General features: G+C 49.6%; 1 protein-coding gene across 2 annotated transcripts; it reads left to right on the top strand.

Annotated features, from left to right (window-relative positions):
• The first annotated feature begins 7359 nt into the window (after positions 1 to 7359).
• Positions 7360 to 12337, top strand: PIN4 (peptidylprolyl cis/trans isomerase, NIMA-interacting 4). Of its 2 annotated transcripts, none has more exons than XM_065411060.1 (4): positions 7360 to 7415; positions 8179 to 8252; positions 8807 to 8926; positions 12166 to 12337. In XM_065411060.1, the coding sequence occupies exons 1-4, from the start codon at positions 7385 to 7387 to the stop codon at positions 12322 to 12324; spliced, it is 384 nt and encodes a 127-aa protein (XP_065267132.1). In that variant the 5' UTR covers positions 7360 to 7384; the 3' UTR covers positions 12325 to 12337. The 2 variants fall into 2 exon arrangements, with proteins under 2 accessions (XP_065267132.1, XP_065267131.1); XM_065411059.1 differs by having other exon boundaries at positions 7360 to 7424.
• Positions 12338 to 13516: the final 1179 nt, after the last annotated feature.

Genomic DNA, 13516 nt, shown 5'->3' with positions numbered 1-13516 from the left:
GCTCCTGCTGTTCACATGGTTGCTGACTCCAGTGCCAAGGAGCTGGCTTATTTACCTGGTCTCATTTGTGTTGACTGGGTCCAAGCATCATGGGTTGGGGCTCAAAATGTGGCCCAGCAATTGGTCTATGCCTAATATCTCCACCTTGAAAGGAAGGCAAAAGACACAGCACTGGAGCTTCCTGTTAGATTTGCCAAATGGCTCCTCCAGGGCAGAGTTTAGAACCGCTGCTCTTCATTTCAATTTCAATCTCATGCACTGAACTGTGGCATTTTGCAGGATTTTGGCAGCAGATCAGCATCCTGCTGAGGCCCATGTCTGCCCCCAATTAAGGCCCCAATTTTATTTTGGTTTTGCCCAAACAGGACCTCTGAAATGGTGTCTGGCGTAGGAAGAACAGGTGAGATGGGAACCCAGATTTCTCTTGGAACTGCTACCCACCTGGGAATGTGCCATAGCCCTTCTACTGCCAGCATCCCCTCACTCGGTCAGTGGAACAAATGAAGAATGATTCCTTCGCCCTATTAACATCCTGTTGACCAATTAGAATGTAGTCTGAGGTCATCTGATATTCCTGCTCGGTTCCAGTAGCTGGATTTGTGGCTGCGAAAACCAGCACCACCTGGGTTCCAGTCCTTGAACAACTCGAACAGTTTGTGCAAAGTTGTTATACAATGAGCTTCATAGATGCCTCAGCATTTCCATAGACATTTATTCCTCAATTGGCTTTTGGCCAGGCAGAAACGTAAGCCTTAGTAGAAGCAACATGTCCTTAGGGAAGTGTTGCATATTGCAGGGTAAAATCTGAATGCTTAACAAATAACATGTTTAGTTGCATAAAGTTAAAGAGAAGCTACTGCTGGAATTTATGTCCAAGAAAAAATGCCAATAACCATGTACAGTATTGCACACGATTGCTCAGGAAAAAGTTGCTACATACAGCAGTTAGCAATGGCTTTGTATGACGTGACTGAGGTGTGATTTTTAGCACTTGGATTGTAAATGTCCTGCGAGAAAGGGACTTTGCAAAGCGATTCTAATGAAAATAGCTGCTTCAGAAAAAGAATCTTCCCTTGGTTTTCTTCACTATCAAAAATTCACTTTTTTTAAAACAAAAAAATAAAAGTTTGAATCGCCACATCTCAGCCTTAAAAACCTGTGGGTGAAATCCTGGCTCTTGTGAAGTCACTGGGAGGTCTGCCCTAGACTTCAGTGGGGCCAGGGCATCCCCCACACAATGCTTTAACAGAGAACGCGGCTCTTGTTTTGCCAAGTTCAACATCTGCACCTAGGATAGAACTGTCACTTTGCATATCTGGAGCACTACAGGGAATTAATTGGATTGCTAGGGATGGGTTTCCTTATATGCCACCCAACTGAATTTAAGATGAAATTCTCAGACTGGTTCTGTGCAGCAAAGACTGAAGTAAGCCCTATAGATATATAGGACTTGTTTGTCCTAAGTGGGCCAGCCATGGGTGAGATGAAAGAATGTGAACTATTTTTGTGTGTTATGCAAACATTTCCTCCCCCCCTCACCCCCCAACCCCCCGCGTAAGTGGCCTCTTTTGCAATGTCAGCCCAATCCCTGCCCCCGACAGCCCTCAGAGATGGGGAAACCACATTTTTATATTTCTGAATGTTGTACTTTTTAACTATTGCAAGCTTGGTAAACTCCAATAACTGTCAGATCCACTGGCTGTGTGTGTGCTTTTCTTCCTCAGAGCCCTTGCATGCAAAGGTCCTAGAGTCGAGCTCTGAGAGGGCAGGGTAGAGGGGGTTCAGACATTTTAAACCCAGTGGAAATATTAAAAACCTATTGACTATCAACAGTTCCTATCCCAAGCCTTGTCAGGTGCACTTGTGTGAAGTTTAAACTGTGCCGTGTGTGTGTGTGTGTGTGTGTGTGTGTGTGTGTGTGTGTGTGTGTGTAATAGTAGTTATAGTGTGCACCCGCAGCTGGCAGCAGCCAGGCTGGGTGTGTGTTTAAGGGACGGGATCTTTAGAAGGAGTGCAGCCATCCCCCAGCTGGGTCATGTGGGCTGGGGCCACACATCCTGGGCAGAGTGGAGCAGGGAAGGAAGTAGCTAGTTCTGGGGCTCCCAGGGGGGAGTGCCAAGCACTGAAGACCTTGATTATTAGGCAGACCCATGGGTCAACCATGTTGCTGCTTCAGGAGACTTGTCAGTAAAGTGGGAGTCAGAAGGCACACTAGGGGCTGCTTCTGCACCAATGTCCAGCTGGGCCAGGCTACAGGACATTAGTCAGATGCGGTGTTTCTGATGCAGTGTATGTCCCACTTGGGGCATTCCTCTGCAGGGGGAGTGAGCTGTGGTTGGCACACGCACACTCAGAGCCTCCAGGGTTTCAGTGCAAACCGATAAGCTTGAGCCATTTTGTAAAGCCATTGTTCCCCCCCTCCACCCCACCCCCAACCATACATTTCTTTTCCATCATGTCATTCTGTCTTACACTACATGGCACTCAAGACCACTCCCCCCCCTCCCCCCAGCACTGCCCTCCTGCCAAAAATGAGCCATCTTCTCCCCCCCCCCCACCCAGCTCATAACACCATTTATGTCAATGGCATTTGGTGGGAATAGTGGCCCAGCTGGCCCATGAACATAGACAGTAGAGTTTTCCCACAGTGCACCACGTTCCTAGGCCTAGAATGTCAATGGGGGGGGGGGGGGAGCACTAGGCATGCTGGGATATGGTTACTTTGCCCAGGGTATGTGCACTGCAGTGTGGCTGCCAGACCCTAGGTTCAAGCATGGGTCAGGAAATTCTTAATCTAGGGTTAAAAGCCAGTGTAGACACTCCAGCCCAGGATTCCCTGACATGGGTCAGCTGACCCAAGTCCCACTAACCTTAGGCTTACATTGCTATGTACACACAGCCTTAGTGAGTCAGTAGCCAAGTTAGGCATCCTGCATGCACCCAGGGCCAACAAGAGGGGGGAAGCCAGTACAAATTACCGGGGCCCGGTGGTCCGCAATGGGGCCCGGCCGGTCCGCCCTTGCTGGGGGGCCCGAAAAAAAATTTTCACCAGGGCCCGAACCCGCTCTCGGTGGCCCTGCATGCACCTGACACATCATAGGAGTCCAATCTGATTACACATCTATAATGGCCCACACGGGGTAGGTCCTGGGCATGCTGGTATGGCCTGGGGCAGGACAGAGCTATGTCTGTGGAGGGCAGGCCTGCTGGGTTAGGAACCCATCCCATGCACTGCCTGGGGGGAGCAGCACCGCTGGGGTGTGAGCCAAAGGCCACTGGGAGAGACTTCCATCACCTCTGATGGGCAAGAGCAGCCCCCAAGTGCACTGAACTGGCTGCCTCCTGGGAGACCCAGAGTAAGCAGTGACTCTGTGGCAGATCCTCCCCCACCCCACCCTGCCCACCCCGCCACCCTTGAGCTCCCAGCGGTTAGCCACATCCTGTCGGCAGCATGCTGGGGTTCCAGGGGCAGGGAGTACAAGCCACCCTGCTTCTCGGGCAGTGGTGCCCAAACTTTTCCTGTTGGTCCAGTAATGGAATCTGTCCACAAACCACCCCCCACCCCCCATTACTGCACAGTTGGCTCAGCAGAGGAGCTGGAGCTGGGGACTGAACTGGGGATGAGGGAGTAACTGGCCTGGGGGCGGAGAGGAATAAGGGCAGAGCTGGGCTCAGGGTGGAGTGAGGGGGGTCTTCCTCCACATCCTTTGTGGGGGCTGGCCCAGCCCACCTGTGAGCCCCCAAATGTCCCTCTGCCCCCCCCCCCCCGCTTAGGGGCGGCGCACCCCACCGTTGCGGGACCACTGTTCTAGGCAGTGTGGCTGAAGAGGCTGGTGTGTGCAGGTACATGCTGCCCTCTGCTGGACAGAATCAGACCTGCTCAACTATGACTGGGAGCCTGAGCTGAAGCTACTGACTCCTATGGAGATGCTCTTTGAAGTCCCGACCCCATTTAAGCCAGTGGGCGTTTTTCCATTTACCTCAGAAATTGCCCTTCCTTGCTCGCCAGTGAGTGTCCTGGCATTTGGCAACACAGGGCCCTCGCTTCTCATGTGATGCTCAAGATAGCAGATATACTGGGGAGGGGACTTGTTGCCTATTTAATCACTGGGCTGACATTCCCCTAGCCAGCACAACCATAAGTGGCATCTAGACCAGAGAGTTCAGTGGCAGCTGGAAACATCTGCTGGGAGGAGATGCAGGGACACTGCAGAGGGTGACTAGAAGGTAAGGGGCAGGAGCAGAGAGGGAAAGTGCAAGAGTCAGCAGCACCTTTCCCATGAATGACCCAACAGCAGGGGAAACGTAAAGACCCATTGAATCCGAGCCTGGGAATTGGTGTGAACAGAGGACAGGACCCTGCTGTCTCTGAGAGCAGCCCCTCTGGGCTCCCACAGTGAGATCAGAGCTGGGAGCAGCAGCCAGCCTGGCCCATCAGCATCTGGCCAAGGACATTGGGAACGTCTCAGAGACCCAGCCGGACAAAACTGGGACATAGGCTGACCTCAGTGAGGTGAGGAGATGATCAAGCTCTTTATGGGGTGCTGCTGGGATGGGAGGGAAGAGGAGAGAGGATCATGAGGGGCAGCTCTAGGAGACAGCAGGGTCCCTTCCTCACACCAATTCAGAGGTTCAGATTCAATCAGTCTTTAGGCTTCCTCTCATTTGTGTCTTTCCTGGGAAATCGCTAACCAATAACTACTAAAAATGTTTTTTCCCTTTCCCTAATATGTGTTCTCCTACTCTGTACAGATAGATCAGCCTAGAACTGTCTTTTCACTGCACAACTCCACAGGGTCATAGCTGGGAATGCAGCTTTTTTTTTTTTTTTCCCCAGGCTTTTAAAACTCCAAGAAACAGAAGTGCAAACATCTAGCTCAATGCAACTCCAAGGCTGCCCAACTCAAAAAATACATACATACATAGAACAATCAGGAAAAGTAAAGGTGGGTTTTTTTCCAGGCAACAGGCACTCAACCACTTCCTACAGAGGGAGCATTTTATATGATTGGTTAGAATGCTATATATGCTCTAAATTAGTTTCCATTAGGTACAATCTGGCTGAGTTAATATTGCTATAGCAACTTTTGTTTGGGCATTTTCTGACCACTGTGCTACAATTTTCACTCTTCCCACTGGATTAGTGGAGGTTTTATCAACAAACGAGTAGATGAAGAACCAGTTGACATAATTCACTTGGAGTTTTCAAAAAGCCTGAAGCAACGTCCCTCAGAAGAAGCTATGAAGGAAACTAAGCAATCTGGGGTGAGAGTCAAAGTTCTGTCCGGATCAGAAATTGACCAAGAAACAAAAGAATAAGAATAGGTGGTGGAATCTCCATCCTTAGGGATTTTTAAGGCCCGGCTTGACAAAGCCCTGGCTGGGATGATTTAGTTGGTGTTGGTCCTGCTTTGAGCTGGGGATTGGACTAGATGACCTCCTGAGGTCTCTTCCAATCCTAATATTCTATGATTCTATGAATAAATTATGGATTTTCAACATGGCAAAAGGCTCAGACTGGGGCCCTAAGGTTCTGGAGTTGTGAAGAGTAGTGTAAAGTCAGCTCTAGTGTGATAAATCGGAACTGTATGGAATAGGAGAATGTGCATTTCATTGTCAGTCTGAGCCACCCAGAAACAGGGATCTGGGAAAAGGAGAGAATGGGGAGGTGGCCACATTTGCAGATGACATAATTATTTAGATTAGTCAAGACTGGAGAAGACTCAGAGGAACTTCAGAAGGATCTAACCAAGGTAGGAGAATCGGAAGCGCTGGCAGATGAAGTTCAATAGCAACAGATGCAAGGCAGAAGGAATCATTTGAACTATGCATCCACGATTCTGAGAGCTACATTGACTGACCATTCAGAGAAATGAGCTGGGAGTCACTGTGGGCAGTTCAGTTCAGAATTCTGCTCAATGCGCACCAGCAGTCACAAAGGCAAACAAAATGTTGGTATATTATATCAAATAATGGGACAAAGTACTGAGAATGTTCTAATGCCATTCCATGTACACTAGTGGAATGGCCTCAGCTGGAATACTCCCTTCAGTTCTGGTCAGCCTCGCTAAAAATAACCCACCAGACACAGAGTGGGGTTCTGAGATGGGGACAAATCAGCAGGAATGTCCATGGGAAAATAGATAGATAAGGCCTCCATTTCAGGAGTCAGGTGAGCTGAGCAGAAATTCCACTCACTGAAAGTCCCCTATATACACCACTACATACCTAGATAGTTACATAGCTGCTTTCTCTCCTTCCCTCAGCAGCACCTAGAAGCAAGATATCAATAGTGAAAGCATGGCAATAATTTTACCCAATAGCACATCCTTTACAGCTGCAGTACACATGTTGCAACATGGCAAACAATTCTCCAAATTTAAAAAAAAGGAAGTAAAGAAGGGAAAAAGGCAGGTAAATATAAAGAATCTCCCTGAGATTGTAAGATGCCCTTGTAGTAAGTGTGATAAAAATGTGAACGCTTAAGATTTTTTTTTTTTTAGTTATTGAAAAGTAAAGCTTGACAAAATACAGTTCTCCCAAGGTGAGGAAGAGGAATGATTATATAAGGAATCACTTGTTATAAAATATGTTTGCCAACCTAGTTGTTGTATCAACCAGGCAAGGTACTAACAAACTTCAACAGGACTTTTATTTTTACAGTGGAAACCTCTTTATCAAGCTGCTGCAGTTGCAGCCTCTGTAACTCTCACTCAGCCTCAACTCCTCCCCCCTCCTTCCTGTCCTTTCAGACTCCCAACAGCCAGTGCTCCCAGTTCTAATAATCACATGCAGCATCTAAACACCACACTAGTCATGCTTATTGTTTTTATTTCTAGAACACCTAGATGTGTGTTAAGTGCTCTACAGCCTCCTAATGAGTTGAGGCACTCAGGCGTTAGAGGACTGGCAAGGCGGAGACTCAGGATACAATACAACGCCATACAAGAGATCAGGAAACATTTTCTTCTCATTGTCTCATCACCCTGTCCAGATAATCTGTACAGTTGGGTGGTGAGAGCCATTGAACCACTTCAATCCAGGGGTTGCAACAGCCCATTGTGGGGGGCCGGGCCCAGTCCCGGGGGGGGGGGGGGGCAGAGCGGGGAAGGGCGCTGGCCGGGGTCGAGTCCCATGGGGGGCAGCGGGCGGGGGCCTCCGCGGGCACTCCCCGCGCTGAGGGCGGGGGTCTGTGCCGGGGCCCACGCTCCCAGCCGGCAAGCGGCCGTTCCCAGCGGGCCACGAGGCGAGCCGCCGCGTCCCCGCCAGGCATTTAGCGCGGACAGCCCGCGCTCGGGGTGCGCCGCGCTAGGCCGCCAGGTGGGTCCTGAGCGGGGCCCTCTAGCTCTCAGCGGCGTCACGTGCGCGACTTCTGGCTGAGGAGATGCCCCCCAAAGGGAAAAGCAGCGGCAAAAGTGGGAAGGGTGAGGGCGGGCGGCGCCACCGGGTCAGAGGATGGGCGGGCTGTAGCGCCCCGGGTCGGAGAAGGGGGGATGGGTGGCCGGGCGGGCTGGCTGTAGCACCCCGGGTTGGAGAAGGGGGGATGTGCGCCCTGGGTCGGAGGAAGAGGGGGTGGGTGGGCGGGCTGGTGCGCCCAGGGTCGGGGAAGGGAGGGTGGATGGGGGGGCGGGCTGTAGCGCCCCGGGTCGGAGAAGGGGGGATGTGCGCCCCGGGTCGGTGGAAGGGGGGGGTGGATGGGCGGGCGGGCTGTAGCGCCCCGGGTCGGAGAAGGGGTGATGTGCGCCCCGGGTCGGTGGAAGGGGGGGTGGATGGGCGGGCGGGCTGTAGTGCCCCGGGTCGGGGAAGGGGGGATGTGCGCCCCGGGTCGGTGGAAGGGGGGGTGGATGGGCGGGCGGGCTGTAGTGCCCCGGGTCGGGGAAGGGGGGATGGGTGGGTGGGCGGGCGGGCTGTAGCGCCCCGGGTCGGAGGAAGGGGGAATGGGTGGGCGGGCTGTATTGCCCCGGGTCGGAGGAAGGGGGGATTGGTGGGTGGGCTGTAGCGCCCTGGGTCAGGGGAGGGATAGAGGAAGATGGGCAGTCACCTTGATGGGGTGACCATAGTCCATTCCCCCAGCCCAGGGCAGTCTGTGTCCTCTCCAGGCTGGCCCTGGTCTGTGGCGGACCATGGTGCCACCCCAGGAGCCGAGCCCTGTTAATGACGGTCTGGTTTGTTCCTAAGGAGGAGCCGCTGGCGGCGGGGGCAGTGCTGAGAGGCAGGCCCCGGCCCCGAAGGGTGGGGGCAGCTCTGTGAAGGTGAGTGTGGGCATGGAGGGGTAGCAGGGCTATAGGCTCATCTTCCCAGCTGCCGCCTTCAGCCAAGCACGTGGTGTGCACAGGTGGCACAAGGCCAGCTATGAGGGAAACCACAGTTTGTGTGCGCCCAGCCAGGGGCTGGGGTTTGGTCTGGCTCCGGAGTTGAGGGGTTTGTGCCGGCCCACATGGCAGCAACCCTTGACTGCCCAGTAAGATCCAGAGGGATGAAGGTGCCTCTCAGAGGCAGCTGCTAAGTGCAGTCTGTCTCTGGGACTGGGTGCAGTGCTTGGTACTGGGCCGCTGCCAAGCTGGTATGCCACTTGCAGCAGCAGGAGGCATGCTGGGCAGAGGACTCACCTGCTCTGCTCTGGCTGCTGTTTGGGACAGCAATTGAAAATGTCCTGGGCTGGAGGTGGGAAGCCCTCCAATGGACTCAGTTTTACTGTGTTGAGAAACACGCTGACGGGAACCTATTCAGTTAACTGTAATAAAATGACTGTTTTGTAGAGAGCCAAGCCCCCTAAATGTAACTTCCCTCTGCTTTTGCATTCTAGGTTAGACACATCCTATGTGAAAAGCACAGCAAAATCATGGAGGCCATGGAGAAGCTGAAGTCTGGAGTGCGCTTCAGTGAAGTAGCCTCACAGTACAGTGAAGATAAAGCCAGACAAGGGGTACATATCACTGATTGTCAGGCTTGTGCTGACAGCTCTTAGGTGGACTACCTGATGTCAAGGAGGCACCATTGGCTAGTATAGAGGTGGCCACACTGCGGCTCGTGAGCCACATGTGGCTTTTTTACAGTTAAAGTGTGGCTTGCGAAGCCCTCCCACCCACACCCACTCCCTCCATTCTCCACCTACCAGACTGGGGGAGGGGGAGCTCAGGGCTTCTGCCTGTGGCAGAGTTGTGGGGCTAGAGGCTTCTGCCCTATTGGGGGGCAGGAGGAGGTCTTGGGGCTTCAGCCTTGCAGGAGGCGCCTGCTGGGGCTGAAGCCCCGAGCACCAGCAGGCACGCCCAGCTCTTGAACTTCTGAAGAGGGTCAGTAAGTTTGGCCACCCCTCATCTAGTCGTTAGCAGGAGACTGAGACTCTGGGAAATCTACCAAGTTCCATAGTACTTATCAGTGGTGTCATAGCACTTAGCAGATAAATGAGATTGCATTGGGAAGTCTCTTATTGACTTCTTGGATCTCCTGCTCTTCCCCCTTCCTTGAAATAAGAGTCTTTGTGTGGGCCATATTTCTCCACCTTGCCCCATCAATCTAGTTTTGCAGGGAAATGCTCTGTCACAGAGGAGGGTGTTACAGTATGCACTCAAAGTACTTCGACTCCACATTAATCTGATCCTCTCAGGAAACTCAATCCATAGCCAGACCCCCTTGACAGAACACTATCTCTAGCTCTTTACTCCTAGGGGAATTCATCACCAAAAAAATTAAAATTCTGCTCACATTTTAAAATTCTGCATATTTTATTTGTCAAAATAACACAATATAATCACACCAGTTTCAATTATTTTAGTAATTAATTTCAAAATACCTGTCAGCAAGTATGTCTAGCAATACACAAAAACAATGAGGAGTCCGGTGGCATCTTAAAGACTAACATTTATTTGGGCATAAGCTTTCGTGGGTAAAAAAAAAACCACTTTTCAGATGCATGGAGTGAAAATTACAGATACAGGCATAAATATATATTGGCACTTGAAGAGAAGGGAGTTACCGTACAAGTGGAGAACCAATGTTGAAGGCCAATTTAGTCAGGGTGGATGTTGTCCACTCCCAGTAATTGATGAGGAGGTGTCAATACTAAGAGAGGGAAAACCGCTTTTGTAGTGAGCCAGCCACTTCCAGTCCCTATTCAAGTCCAAATTGATGGCGTTAAGTTTGCAAATGAATTGTAGCTCAGCAGTTTCTCTTTGAAGTCTGTTTTTGAAGTTTTTTTGTTGAAGAATGGCTACTTTTAAATCTGTTATTGTGTGTCCAGGGAGATTGAAGTGTTCTCCTACTGGCTTTTTACCATTCCTGATGTCTGATTTGTGTCCATTTATCCTTTTACTTAGAGACTGTCCGGTTTGGCCAATGTACATGGCAGAGGGGCATTGCTGGCACATGATGGCATATATCACATTAGTAGATGTGCAGGTGAATGAGCTTCTGATTGTGTGACTGGTGTGGTTGGGTCCTATGATGGTGTTGCTAGAGTAGATATGGGGACAGAGAAGGCTACGGGGTTTGTTACAGGGATTGGTTCCTCGGTTAGTGTTTCTGTGGTGTGGTGTGTAGTTACTGGTGAGTATTTGCTTCAGGTTGAGGGGCTGTCTGTAAGCGAGGATTGGCCTGCCTCCCAAGGCCTGTGATAGTGGGGGATTGTTTTCCAGGATAGATCGTTGATATGCGCCGGAGAGGTTTTAGCTGGGGGCTGTACGTGATGGCCAGTGGTGTTCTCTTATTTTCCTTGTTGGGCCTATCCTGTAGTAGGTGACTTCTGGGTACCCGTCTCGCTCTGTCAATCTGTTTCCTCGTTTCCCCAGGTGGGTATTGTAGTTTTAAGAATGCTTGATAGAGATCTTGTAGGTCTTTGTCTCTGTCTGAGGAATTGGAGCAAATGCAGTTGTATCTTAGGGCTTGGCTGTAGACAATGGATCGTGTGATGTGTCCTGGATGGAAGCTGGAGGCATGTAGGTAAGTATAGCGGTCAGTAGGTTTCCGGTATAGGGTGGTGTTTATGTGACAATCACTTATTTGCACTGTAGTGTCCAGGAAGTGGATCTCTTGTGTGGACTGGTCCAGGCTGAGGTTGATGGTGGGGTGGAAATTGTTGAAATCCTGGTGGAATTTTTCAAGGGCCTCCTTCCCGTGGATTCATATGATGAAGATGTCATCAATGTAGCGTAAGTAGAGATGGGGCGCTAGGGGACTAGAGCTGAGGAAGCATTGTTCTAAGTCAGCCATAAGAATGTTGGCATACTGTGGGGCCATGTGGGTACCCATAGCAGTGCCACTGACTTGAAGGTATAAGTTGTCCCCAAATCTGAAATGTTTGTGGGTGAGAACAAAGTCACAAATAATTGAAACTGGCATGATTATATTGCATTATTTTAACAAAATGTGCAGAATTTTAATTTTTTTGGTGCAGAATTTTTAATACTTTGGCACAGAATTCCCCCAGGAGTAAAGAGATAATTAAGGGGGGGATATGATAAAGGCCTATAAAATCATAAATGGTATGGAGTAAGGAAGTATTAAATGCCCCTTCACTTAAGAAGCAGGGTCACCCTATGAAATTAACAGGTAGGAGGTTTAAAACAAAAGGAAGTACTTCTTGACACACTGCACAGTCAACCTGTGCCACTTGTTGCCAGGGGATGTGGTGAAGACCATAACTAAATTTTAAAAAATAACTAGATACGTTCATGGAGCATAGGTCCATCAGTGGCTATTAGCCAAGATGGCCAGGGATGCACCCATTCTGTGGGTGTCCCTAAGACTGATGCTGGGACTGGATGACACGGGATGGATCGTTGATAATTGCCCTGTTCTGTTCATTTCCTTTGAAGCATCTGACATTGGCCACTGTTGGAAGACAGGATGCTGGGCTAGATGGACCATTGGTCTGACTCAGTTTGGCCATTCTTATGCTCTGTTTTATATAGGATTTTATACTGCACACATTGCCATAGTATCTGATGATACTGTCATTCCACGCACATCTGTGCAGTAGTAGACAGCTGCAAAGTTTAAGGTTCCAAGCACTGAATGGAAAAAGATAATTTGTTCTTAAAAACCCTGTTTGTTGGATTTTTCTCTCTGCTTTATAGAAATGTTACCCACTCTGTCTCACAATGCAGCTCTGGGCATGTTTTGAAATGGGATTTTCAGACCTGGCCATTTTTGTTGACTCTCTTTCAGGGAGACTTGGGCTGGATGACCAGAGGTTCTATGGTGGGACCTTTCCAGGAAGCAGCATTCGCCTTGGCTGTCAGCAGTATGGATAAGCCAGTGTACACAGACCCTCCTGTCAAAACGAAGTTTGGATACCACATAATTATGATTGAAGGGAGAAAATAAAATACAAAAAAGAGTGAAGCTGACACTTACTGTTCTATTCACTGATTAGGAACTTCCCAGCAGATTTGTTGTGGGAGTTGTTAGGGTTGGGGATCTATAGGACTCAGGTGTGTATGTGCATGCATGCAGCATGTTTGGTGATGGTGTCCACACCATTTCTTTTGTACAATTTTACCCCAGTTTACAGATTATAGACGTGGCAGGGTGGGAGCCAACAGAAAGAAGTTGTCGGTACCTAGCAAAGCACTTCCAGGTAATGTCTTCAGGCAGTTATTGAAATCTCCTTTGTTGTGTGGGGCATGTGAGATTCTTACTTCGTGAGACCTGGAGCAGTTGAGTAGCCCTTGCTTTTACTGGACTGCTGACATGGATGAGTTGACCTATTGGAATAGTATTAGTAGACTTCATATAAAATCCATGGAAAAAAATCTCCTTGCAGTTGCAACTTTGGGTCCACGGAGAAAGCCATTTTACCAGCCTAGTTTATCCAGGAAAATCCAGAAGTCTAATTCAGCCTCAGTTTGTAAACCTAGATGGTCTAAAGTAGTAAAGGTTTCCCTACAGTGGATTTATCAGCTGTATGACAGTTGTGCTGTAGTTTCACATTCCATTTCCATGGAAGGGATTTGGCAAATCAGAGGCACCACAATGCAAAGCAGTCAGATTGGAAGGAGATTTCACTGGGAGCAATTACTGAACATAGGGAGAAACAGTCACACTCACTCCATTCTATAAACTGGCTTCCTTCTTTTCCAGCAAAGGGGAAGTATTAAACTCAAGAACTCAAAACCAACAGTCCTTGCATACATCAGGAAACAGAATTAAAAAGGAGCCCTGTCTCAGCACTTCCCTGTGGATCCCAACCATTTCTCTCCAGGACAGAGAGAGGGGAACATGATGACCCCAGCATTCCTGCTGAGAATCACCTCTTCTTAGAAATTAAAACTAAAAGCACTGGACTTTAAGGAGCCCATCATATCACTGGAGCTTCTCTTGCCAGTGGGGAGTGCTCTGGATTTATTCTGAAAAGGAGGATTCTGGACTGGCTTTGTAAATGGTTTGCACTGAGAGGTGCCATAAATACCCAAGTATAAATCAGCTTGAGAGATTTGTGTTAAACATCCTTTGGGTGAAGTGTCTGTGAGCTAGTGTTGCGATGATCACTAATTAGCCAGCTAAACTGAGGCCCTAC

Source organism: Emys orbicularis, chromosome 9, assembly GCF_028017835.1.
Source record: "Emys orbicularis isolate rEmyOrb1 chromosome 9, rEmyOrb1.hap1, whole genome shotgun sequence".
In the NCBI taxonomy this organism is placed as follows: Eukaryota; Metazoa; Chordata; order Testudines; family Emydidae; genus Emys; species Emys orbicularis.
This window is presented reverse-complemented; position numbering and strand designations above follow the sequence as displayed.

What these genes read in the sequence shown, in the direction of transcription:
- PIN4 (XM_065411059.1), top strand. Translation starts at nt 7,385, where the DNA reads ATGCCCCCCAAAGGGAAAAGCAGCGGCAAAAGTGGGAAGG. An exon ending in CAGCGGCAAAAGTGGGAAGG is followed by an intron (nt 7,425 to 8,178) that starts GTGAGGGCGGGC and finishes TTTGTTCCTAAG; the next exon opens with GAGGAGCCGCTGGCGGCGGG. An exon ending in AAGATAAAGCCAGACAAGGG is followed by an intron (nt 8,927 to 12,165) that starts GTACATATCACT and finishes ACTCTCTTTCAG; the next exon opens with GGAGACTTGGGCTGGATGAC.